Here is an 11,786-nt window from a genome sequence, read left to right as displayed (position 1 = left end):
GCAAGAATTTTCGTTTTCCGAACTAGACGTGACTGACTCGTGAAACAGTGACTTCCTTTTTCAAATTTGGCTATTGCTACTTTTCCAAGTTAGATCTGAATGAACTAAATATTAAGAATTTGACTGAAAAAGCATAGAAAGGATCTTGCAATAAGACGAGTCAAATATCTCGTTTTCATTAAGAATAATTCCCCAGTGAATAGCCAACGATTATTTTGTTTTTTCATTATTCTATTAAGAGACGTCATCTGTCACGTGACATCCAGGCATTTTCAAAAAGACATTCTCAAAAAATTAAGAAATTCTGGAGCCCTTTCTACAAGAATCCGACAAGAAAGCAAACATTATGCTGAATGTTAGATTGTCAGGCTATATGTCCTGTCTAATTAGTTTATTTCAAAAAGTTACATTTTTTGACTCTACAACTAACATTGTCTTGGAAGGCGGATGCGCTTTAGAGAACTTGTAACTCTTTTTTCTTTCCAAACTCACTTGGGCAAGTGCGTGTTTCAAAGTTTTCTGGCAGGAATTGGACCAAGTTATGACATTCCCATCTTACATCTACAAATTTCATTGTAACTAGTTTCTACATAACATTTTGCTATTTACCGTGTTAAAACAGACCATGTGGTACAATATACTTAGACTTTAGAATGAGAAGGTCTGCGAGCGCACATGATCCTTGAAAGCTTAAAAAGCTTTTATTTCTTTGATACGCTTTGCTTTCCAGAGATATCGGGTCTTTTCTCTGCATCAGTAAGCTGAAGGAAATGTTTTTCTATTATTCTTGTTAGATTCTCGAAATACTTAGTTAAAGACGTCTATCTAATATATAAAAATGATTATATTGCGACTTCGTTTTGATACTCCTTCAAGGCATCAATCTGATGTAGGTGAGAGTCATGATTTGGCCAGATTCTGTCATGAATTTTGTCAAAAAATGCTTGAGTATTTTTTTGTCAAAGAAAGTGAAACTTAGGAACTTTGGGCAGGCGATGACCGTTGTCTTTGATTATTGAATCGTGTAGCAAGGAACCTATGTTTTTACTCGATTACTTTGTCGATCTTACCTGATCTATTCAAGTCTAACAATTGCAGAATACAAATCATTGAATTTCATGGGGCTTTTTCACCATATCACTACCTCGCTGCCTAAGATTCATTCTAGTCGTGCATAACTCTTGAAGTTGCAATGGTCACTGTGAAACGTGGTGTCATTAACAACGAAATTTTCCAAAATGTTATAAGAAATTGGATATATAACAGGAATATTATAGGGTATACCTACAAAATATTCAGCCAGTGGTGTAACCAATGCACATGAGGCCCTTATCTACCGACTGTAAGAAGGTATCATCCCGGGGAGATACTCCCATTAAGGCCTGACAGGGGGTTCTGTCCGTTTGAGGGTCAAACCAAATGGTTACTAAATGGCCCAATTTGCGAAAATAACTGAACTGCTCAGTTTAGCTTGCAATTTGTTATAGGTAATGAACAAGACTTATTTTTCCCGAAACAAGAACAATTTGTCAAAAAAGGACCAGGAGATCACAAAGAAATGGATGCTACCATTTGAAGGTAGTTTTCAAAAATTTTAGCATTGGCCCTCTTTGACCCTGACCGGACCCCCTGTCAGGCCATAATGTTGAGTACCCCCTCCCCGAGGGTATCACCCAACTTTGTTTTGCATGTTGAACAGAATAGCAAGTTGTGACAAGGATAATTTTTGTTCTTTAACTTCAGTTGGTTGATTTCCCCGGGGGGGGGGGGGGGGGGGGGGGGGACCTCAGTGCGATTTGCTTCAGTTGAATCATTGGTTTTAAAAATATCGTTATGGCTTCTTTTGATTTTTATCAAACTGTAATGCCTTGGATCGTGTTACACAATGATTTTTGGCGCTATTCCACGAAGTTTGGAATGGTGAATGGTGTAAACAATTGATAAAGGCTACAACTTGTATAAAAAAGCAGAAACAAGTGTAAAGAAACATAAGCAATACAATGGTTCGCGATGTGAAGTTTTAAAGATGACATTGTAGTTAATCTGAATGTACTACGAGTTACATAATCAGTTTTAGATAGAAGCCGCACTTGTTCCAAAAATAGATTAAAGGCGCACTTTTCCCGAATCACTAGTGTTTGTTTTGCATGCATTTAATTCAATCACGTCACAGTCGCTAATGCAGCAAGTGTAATTGTGACGTAATATTTGCTACGTCAGATTGATGTAGTAAGAAATAAATAGCGTCGCGTTTGATAGTTCATTGCCTACAAGCTGAGATTCGAATGAACAGAGCTACGTTCAGGCAGTGATCGAAATATACTAGTGTTTGTTGATATATCAAAATTGAGATATCACTGAAGATGGAAGATTTACTCAAGGTTTCTTTAGACCAACCTAACAATCAACGTATCCAGATAGAGCCTTTCAGAGTTGCTGAGGATGTGTTCAAAACCCAAGATGCCTCGTGCCAAGACACAAAGAGAGTTGTTTCAGATGGTCAGGATGGAGAAGGCTCGATTTTTCACGATTTGCTGCAGACCTTCAGTCGAGAGGGTGATGATCTTGACGAAAACGTAGCTGCAGGAAACCACGATGGCAGTTTTTCAAGGTAAGATTTTCAGATTAATCTTTAAAGTATTATTCAAGATTGTGAAGCTAAAACATCTTTGTGGATTATTTATGTTTATAACTGTGTTATTACAAACCTTTTCTTAAAAGCTTACAAAATCCTGGATTTCTTTCTTAGGAAGGACGCCTTGAATTCATGCAGTGCGTCTGCTGTCTCAGATGGATCAATTTATGCAGATGCCGATGAGTTTTACGAATTTGGCGAAACTTCTGATGAAGAACAAAGGTTAGTTCGTAATTTTCAACGCTAAGGCTTCAGTTAATATTCAAAGAAATATTTTCTCGCTGGCCTTTTTTTCAATGCAATATTTTAATGCTTTTGAATAATAAAGATATTAGAAATCAATATTAAATAATCAATTAGATATTCTCAGGCTTTCCCTTTCTTTAAAAACAACATTTAGATGGTTTTGAGCTCAATAACTCATTGAGGAAGTTAAAAATAAAGATTGTTCAAAAAATTTCACAATCAGTGATATTCTTGACGAATATTTGACAATGAAAACTTCTTAAATAGTGGAACGGAAAAATCTAAAATTTTGTTACTATTAAATTATTAGTTATTTGTTTGCTTTATCTTTGCCTTACTTGTTTGGATCAAAAGAGGTTTTTCTTAGGCGGAAGACCTTTCCTTGGCTGTTTTTATCCGCCATACCTGAACTTTGTTTAATTTCTTAAAATTTCAATTATTTTTGCATCTTCTGAACATTTATCGCTTTTTGGCGCATTTAACTACCATTTTTTATTTTATTACAGTTACTGACTCTGGCTATTTTAGTTTGATAAGCATTTTTAAAAGTAATTCTGACAAATATTTTCATATCTGATTATTATTTCTCCATTTTTTTCTTAGCTCTCCTAGCAATGCTGAGCAACCGATTTCCGCTGAAGATTCAGGGGAAACCGCAGATTACCTTCCAGCTGATGCATGGAATCCGGAACTAAAAGATGTTGAATACAACGAAGAAGATGAATGCTTGGAAGACGCTCAGAGGTAATTCTTCTTGGTGATATCTTTTGTAGAAAGGATTCATTGCAAACAATTCTGCAAAATTATTATAATGTGCATATAGTCATAGATATATCATATAAGTTAATGCTTCTAAAACTAAGGTCCAATGCCAAATATACTTGATGAGACATCGTCTCCTCAAGTAAAAGGTCACTTGGGCCCAATTTTGTTGTTGATGATATGTTGTCCCTTAATTAGTTAATTGGCGTTTGAGTCTATAGGGAAAGTCATATGCAGTTAATAATCCCCATATAGCTACAGCCATTGAGTTATCAACATCATAACAGTGTCATTGATATTATCCCTGATTCACGGAACCGCCTGGGTTTTATAAGTTTTGTCTCTGCACACTGAGGAAATGAAGATCTGTAGAACTTGTGGGAAAGTCTTTGTTTTGTTTTTTTCAAACTTTAAATTTTCTTATTTTTCAGTGACTATGAAGAGGAACAAGCACCCTCTAATGACATAGAGCAACCACTCTTGAGTGATGGTGAAGTGTCGTACAATACACAACAATCAGAGGGAGAATATTGCGACGACTATCATCTCTTGCATTCCTATGAAAGGTACGTGTAAACAATTTATTTTCAAGCGAATCCAAGGAAGAAGTGCCAGGTTTATTATTCAATAGACAAAAAGAAAGGGTTTTTCAGACGTTTGATCGTAGAAAATTTCTACGAAATTCATCGTAGAAAGTTTTTTCTTGCATCGTACCTCTATCCCTATGTCCTATACAGAATTTCTTGTTGTGTTACGTTTACACGTATGTCGTATTTTTATTAACTATGATAGGTTCCCTGATTCTTTCTTATATTATTTATAAAACCAATAAAGTTTTAACCCAGCCATAGTATCTGTGACCTGGCCAAGATATTCATCGAAAACGGTGGAAATTGACAGATTTGGGCACAAAATTGTTCGAGTCGTAAAGAGTTAGGGGCCGCAGTTTCTTCAAAACGCTATAAAAATTCAAAACTTGTTTTTTTATATTTTGTGAAAATGGTTCTGCCATGCTATGGAAAATTCTAGAAACTTTTGTTTGATTTTTCTGTACTTGCCATATTTGAACTCATTTGATTTCAGTTTTCATTAAATTCTGCAAGAAGAAATTCTGAATCATACTTTTCATGAGTGAATCCTTTTTTAGAAATGCTGCCAGTGACGTAATGACTGATGCAAATGGATGCAATGCTCAGAAAGTTCAAGAATTCACGTGTCCTTGCAATGAATGTAACCAGCTAAACCAATCACTTGCAAGTTTAAAAGCAGAGCTTGCAGAGCTTTTCAGGTAATAACATTCAACTTCAATCATTGAATCTCATTTTTTGTAAAAATGTGGTACTTTTGAACTTTTGAAGCACGTAAAAAAGTACTGGAATATTATCTGCCTAGAAGTAAGCTCAAAATATTCTTGTTTGTACTTTCTTCAGGAGAAAAGATGGACTACTCAGAAGAATAATAGAAGCAAAACAAGTGCAGAATGAGAAACTGAGCTTCTACTCAAAGATGGTGGACGTAAGTTTTTGTAATTTATTCAGATCAGATCGACCTTACTTTCCTTGAATATAATTTTCTTGTTTATCATAGTATATCAATATAATAAAGATCGTTTTCATGTATTTGATGACAAAAACTCACTTCAGCTAGCCAATAAATATTTACTTCCATTTTAGAACGACTACAGCAACATGATGGATGAGCTGAGACGCCAAGTTCTCATATCCAACGATAGGGTTAGAGGAGCTCAGTTTGACATGGAAATGGCTGATTTTGACCTCAACCAAGCAAAATCTCAGTTGAACAAAGAGGCAATGAACCTGGAGCTTTTCAAAATTGGGTTGACCCAGGCCAATGAGACCTACGCTGGCAAGTTGCTCTTCTTTCATCAAACGAATAGGCAAAGCTCAGAAAATTTTGAATGCTTACAAGCCCAACTTGTTGAGCAGAGGAAAAGTTTCAAGGAAGAGCTGAACGCCAAGCAGGTTCGTCTTGCCCGTCTTAAGATGGCCTTGCATTCAGCAAAAGACAAAAAGAGCTTGATCATGGGGCACTTGGCAAAAAGTCGTGAGAAAATTCTGAAGAATAAGCTGAAGAACGACAAAGAATTTGTCAATGTCTACGAAGAGCTTGCAAAGAAAAAACATGTTAATGCAGAGATGTCCCGTGCTTTGGAGATGCAAGGTCGCATGATTGCAGGCTTGAAAGAGGAAGGTGCTTCTTTAGAAGAGGAAGTGAAGATTAAGGAAGAGAAACTGAAAAAATCTAAAAGTAAATGGAAGAGAAGATTCCTCTCTTTCTTTTGCATTCGTGTAGAAGAAGACTGACTTAGTTGTGCATTTGATATTGTATTGTAAATAGCTTTTCGATGGTGTATGATTGATGTTATTCGAAAATTGCCTTTTCATTCACTAGCATTTCTGTTGTAGTTTGAGTGGCTTCGCCACATAATGATGCGTTTGCTTGATCTTTACAATATTCCAAGTAAAAAGGCAATTGACTTAAACGCTAATGATTGATTCAAGTAGGCAGATTTTATTTTTAGTATTATTATTTTTGAAAATATCCAGCCTAGTATTGATTTACAAGCTGCACTGCTCTAGACAAAATTGACAAAACAGGGGAACTTTTATTACCAGGCTTGTTAAGAATAATATGTCTAATTTGGCGATCCAAAAGATGAACTATTATTGTGTCAAAAGAGGAAAGGCCACGATAGCAGGCTGCTCGACGGACTCCGATGGAATTTTTGTGGCAAAAAATCGATCAAATGTAGTTAATAAATAACAATGCAACGCGACGAGAATTAACAACAACAAAAACACGTAAATCAGTTATGGCTAATATTCCGCAAGAAGGTTATGTCTAAATTGGCGATCCAAAAGATGAACTATTATTGTGTCAAAAGAGGAAAGGCCACGATAGCAGGCTGCTCGACGGACTCCGATGGAATTTTTGTGGCAAAAAATCGATCAAATGTAGTTAATAAATAACAATGCAACGCGACGAGAATTAACAACAACAAAAACACGTAAATCAGTTATGGCTAATATTCCGCAAGAAGGTTATGTCTAAATTGGCGATCCAAAAGATGAACTATTATTGTGTCAAAAGAGGAAAGGCCACGATAGCAGGCTGCTCGACGGACTCCGATGGAATTTTTGTGGCAAAAAATCGATCAAATGTAGTTAATAAATAACAATGCAACGCGACGAGAATTAACAACAACAAAAACACGTAAATCAGTTATGGCTAATATTCCGCAAGAAGGTTATGTCTAAATTGGCGATCCAAAAGATGAACTATTATTGTGTCAAAAGAGGAAAGGCCACGATAGCAGGCTGCTCGACGGACTCCGATGGAATTTTTGTGGCAAAAAATCGATCAAATGTAGTTAATAAATAACAATGCAACGCGACGAGAATTAACAACAACAAAAACACGTAAATCAGTTATGGCTAATATTCCGCAAGAAGGTTATGTCTAAATTGGCGATCCAAAAGATGAACTATTATTGTGTCAAAAGAGGAAAGGCCACGATAGCAGGCTGCTCGACGGACTCCGATGGAATTTTTGTGGCAAAAAATCGATCAAATGTAGTTAATAAATAACAATGCAACGCGACGAGAATTAACAACAACAAAAACACGTAAATCAGTTATGGCTAATATTCCGCAAGAAGGTTATGTCTAAATTGGCGATCCAAAAGATGAACTATTATTGTGTCAAAAGAGGAAAGGCCACGATAGCAGGCTGCTCGACGGACTCCGATGGAATTTTTGTGGCAAAAAATCGATCAAATGTAGTTAATAAATAACAATGCAACGCGACGAGAATTAACAACAACAAAAACACGTAAATCAGTTATGGCTAATATTCCGCAAGAAGGTTATGTCTAAATTGGCGATCCAGAAGTACTGCTCTACGGTACGGTCGGTACTTCTGTTTAGGGATTAATTTTCCGACTGGATCTTCGTTATGCAAACACGTTTTAATGAAAATTCGATAAGTAGAGCAAATTTTAAAGCTGCGATAAACAAAAATCCCATCTTCACGACCCTGTTTTACTATGATGCTGAACATCGCGGTCTCACGGTCAAAGAACCTGAGGAGAGATGAAAAGAAGAGAAACTTATGTGACACACCCAAACGTCTCCATATTTTCATTGTTTTACCGAGGAAGGCTTTCAAAGCTCAAGGAAACTATCCGTCACTGGATCTCATCATTGGTTGTTTTGAGATGGGATTTTGAAGTAAGATCTTAAGTTTAGACAAAAAAATACAAAAATCGATTCTTGTTCTGATAGAAAAATTAAAAGGATATACAAAGCGTGTGTTCTCATGTCAGATCAAGTATTTGTATTTTGGTATTTACAAGTCCTTCACAAGAAAATCTTTAGTTCTTTCTAGTTTCCCGTCGTTTTTGTTTGGCTTTATACCAAGTATGCGACAGATAAGTTCATAAATATCCACACTTTCTATTGATTCCTTCTCGAACTTCTTCTTGAAAGCCGGACCAAATGCTAAAAAACCAGGGTTCATTTTTCGACACATGTTTGTATATCCGTGTTCACCGCGACAAAAGTCCTCTTTAAGGTATGGTACCTTTTCTTTTTTGGCACTAATGATCCAACCCGGGTCGGGCATCAAGATAAGTGGAGCAGTTCGATTGCATTTCTTAATGTGGAACACCTCTGGAATCTCTTTCCGCAAATAAACTTTCAAATGCGGATTCTTGCCTTTTAGCTTGTTATATATTTCCATTAGTTTTCCGGCCTTTGGCCATACCGATGCATACGTAAAGCCTGCTAAATACCGCATTGTCTTCACACTGTCAACATACTTGTCTATGTCGATGACTTTTTCATGGGATGTATTCATTGAGCCATGGTCACCTCAAGAGAAAATAAATAATTACTACAGCATGAATATGACATAGCTGGAAAAAGTACTAGAGAAGATATAATAAAAATTAGTAGTACTAGAGGAGTTATTATGCTTGTAATACAAACCACAGTCCAAAGCAGGACGTAATCTAGGTCTTAGTGCACTTGAGATAACTACTTCTAGCTTTGTTATTTTGTAAATAATCTCATGTTAGAGGCCACTGCAAACTTTTGTTTACTCTTCCAAACATCCCTGTTTTTGCGCTGCTAATCGTAACATGCAACCCATTAAACTTGGTGGGTCTAGTTTACCATATGATCCGTTTATTCTTAAGAAAACGCCCCAGAACATTTGAATTTATACGATACAACCAAATCAATTAATCCTTGGTTTTAGATAGCGAATACAACTGCGTGGTATGAAATTGTAATTGAATTGGAACCAGACTTGATTCCGGATGTTGTTTCCGATTTATCTCGTGTTGCCCTTGATCTTTCCTACTTTCCTAAGTGTGTTACTGTAGCGGAAACAATCAAACAAGCGACATCTCTATGAGAGAAACTAGGCTAGCATGCTTACCAATTATGATTATGTTTGTTTCATTAAGGAGATATGAGCTGTTCAGCTTCTCTATCAAATGTCCAATGGCAAGGTCAACATTCGATAAAGCAGTTTTGAACAGGTCTTTTACTTTTGTCTTATTCGAATCGGCTCCGTGATCATGTGTTGTGGCATCTGGTTCTTCAAAGTACAGCGCAACAAATGTGACATTTTTGCATTTCTCAAGCCACTTGACAGCCGTGTCAACTCTTTTATTGAAGTTCAATGATTTTTTGTTATCCTTTACGTAGGGAGGTGAGCCTGAATTTGATAAGGCACAGAATGTTAACAAGATTCGTCATAATATGCTAGATGATTCACTATGACGGTTATTATGACTCAGAACTAAGGCAAAATTACGATATTACAGTTAAAATTAATCAAGCTGATTTAGCTTATATGTTATGTCAGCTTGCATTACTGCGTTCCTCATTACCGCTCACCTAGCTACTTGAGAGAGTTTTAAAAAAGAGTTCAATATTTTTCTCCGATAGCCAGACTTATTTCAAATTTATTCAAACCAATGACTGATAGCAACTAGTGGTGTCAGTAATTATGTCAGGGCTGACTTCAAAAGCTAAACTAATACACATAGGCGAGGGAGCAACCTTGTCAGAAAAGCGTTGAAGTATCGTTATATTTATTTCAGACTTAAAGGAGAGGTTCAAAAATTCAATTAAAGTTCTTTTTATCAATCAAAAAGGTAGCAGCTCATGGAATAGGTATCATGGAATGTCTTTTTCTTTTCCACATCAATTTGGTATCTAATGCAAATTTTCAAAAGTACCCACAATACAAAAACTGCTTCTGTAGTAGGGGAATATTTGACCAGAGAAGTTTCTTATACTAAAATTCAGGGCCGCTTAGAGCCATGCCGGGCCCAGGTGCAGGCAGAATGCTTGGGCTCCATCCTACCTAAAAAAATAATCTTTAAATGTGCTTAGTATGGATTGAAAATTTGCAAAATTTCTTTACTTACTTTCCACTTAAATTCGTAAAGCATTGTAAGACTTTTCGAATGCTATTACCATTATTGTTTACAGTCATATTTCAAATAGAGACATTTAAATTACCAGCGGGCTCCTGTTTGCTTACGAGCCCATGGGTAATTGCCCCCTTGTTCCCCCTTCTCGGTGGGTCTGCTAATATTCAAACTTACACTTAATAACTGCCCTTCACAGGTTTCACTAGACTAAAATGAATACGAATGTAAGGTTTTCACCTACCCTCGAATGTGAGGTTTGCACGTGTTCCATTCCATGTGACTTCATATCCAGGCCAGTAGCCAACACCACTTAAAAACCCTTGCTTCTGATTTGTAATCCACAATGGTTCTGCTTTGTTCCACCACCGCTCATCTTTTACTCCTGGTTCAAAAATTGTTCCATTGGTTGGATCAAACATCCTATTATCAATAATCCCATGATTTTCCGGGTAAAGTCCAGTAACTATGCTTTGATGGTTTGGATACGTATTTGTTGGAAAAACGTTCTTCACATAGTCGACTGTAACTCCATTTTCTATCATTGTATGCAAATTGGTCATATTATAACCTTCATAATTTTTATAGTCCCAACGAAAACCATCGACTGATATTAATATTACTCGTTGCCTTGTCTCATTCCGAGCTGCCAAGCAAATGGCACTGGTGCAAAGCAATGTCCATGTTATGGTGACTTGTAACGATGTTCGCTGTTTGCTCTAGAAATTTTAGTTGAAATACATTAACTGTATAGAATCAGCTTAAGAAAACTGGTATTAGGAAGTTGATCTTTCACAGTCTAAATTTTTTCTTTATTTCAACTATATCCACATATCCACACATTGTTTCGTTGTTTTCGAGGATGATATAATGTGTTCGCATATAAGCTGGAGAAACATTTGACATAAGCTTGGAATGTGCTCGATAAAAAGCCACTCGCATTAGCACAAGTTTCTCACGTATCGATAACAAGTTGCTTTTACAAACTTTGCAATTCGATGCAAAAAGGTACTTAGTTGTTTTTTCTCTGACATCCAAGTTTCTGATTTCATTTAAAATATCTAATAATTTCTATACAAACAGACAGGTCCTAAGAAAAAAGTTATAACTAGGAAATTAATACTATCGTCAATTGAATGTTGTCATTGTTAATTTTGCTATAACATCTACAGAAATTTGAAAGATCATGCAGGTAGAATGCGTCTTATACCTTTGAAGAGCTGCAAAATTATTTTAAGCCCATTATTTGTATTTGTGTTAACGGTTAATGGCACTAGAATATGTAGATTATAAATGCAAAAGACTTACAGAAATCTTTCCCGCTTCCATACCTGCTAAAGCATCCAACAGTTGTTTGGGTGAGTAGCCAGTAATTTGAAGATTCTTTTGATCAATCAACCATGAATGTGGATACCCACGGCCACCTAAGAGACTTGGAAAAGTACAAAAGATTGGCAAGATTTAGAGCAAGGTTTAGCATCAGCATCGAAATTCTTCAGTTTATTTTCCATAGAGCCCTAGCGATTTTTCCAGTATTTCAACAAATAAATCAATTTTCGAAACTCCACAAACGAAGGACTTTCGGATCTAGGGGCTTGTAGACATAGTTTGGTATCTTTGAAGAAAGTAGTCAGCTTGATTTTGGTGCAAAGTATTCAGCAGTTGTTTGCATAAAAT

General features: G+C 36.3%; 2 protein-coding genes across 3 annotated transcripts; one reads left to right on the top strand and one right to left on the bottom strand.

The window, feature by feature from the left end:
- The first annotated feature begins 1,877 nt into the window (after window positions 1-1,877).
- Window positions 1,878-3,090, top strand: LOC148960354 (uncharacterized). Its single transcript, XM_089115439.1, has 2 exons — window positions 1,878-2,611; window positions 2,750-3,090. Exons 1-2 carry the CDS (start codon window positions 2,364-2,366, stop codon window positions 2,880-2,882), a joined length of 381 nt encoding a protein of 126 aa, XP_088971565.1. The 5' UTR covers window positions 1,878-2,363; the 3' UTR covers window positions 2,883-3,090.
- A 2,756-nt stretch (window positions 3,091-5,846) lies between these two features.
- LOC135690926 (ectonucleotide pyrophosphatase/phosphodiesterase family member 5-like) lies at window positions 5,847-11,634 on the bottom strand. 2 transcript variants are annotated; one of them, XM_089113547.1, is made up of 4 exons: window positions 11,418-11,634; window positions 10,354-10,828; window positions 9,107-9,388; window positions 5,847-8,535 (listed from the first exon to the last, which is right to left on the bottom strand). In XM_089113547.1, exons 1-4 carry the CDS (start codon window positions 11,436-11,438, stop codon window positions 8,012-8,014), a joined length of 1,302 nt encoding a protein of 433 aa, XP_088969673.1. In that variant the 5' UTR covers window positions 11,439-11,634; the 3' UTR covers window positions 5,847-8,011. The 2 variants fall into 2 exon arrangements, with proteins under 2 accessions (XP_088969673.1, XP_088969679.1); XM_089113553.1 differs by lacking the exon at window positions 11,418-11,634 and adding an exon at window positions 11,320-11,393.
- Between the last annotated feature and the right edge of the window lie 152 nt (window positions 11,635-11,786).

The sequence above is a fragment of the Rhopilema esculentum genome, chromosome 4, assembly GCF_057945365.1.
Source record: "Rhopilema esculentum isolate cy_ngs chromosome 4, ASM5794536v1, whole genome shotgun sequence".
NCBI classification, from domain to species: domain Eukaryota; kingdom Metazoa; phylum Cnidaria; class Scyphozoa; order Rhizostomeae; family Rhizostomatidae; genus Rhopilema; species Rhopilema esculentum.
This window is presented reverse-complemented; position numbering and strand designations above follow the sequence as displayed.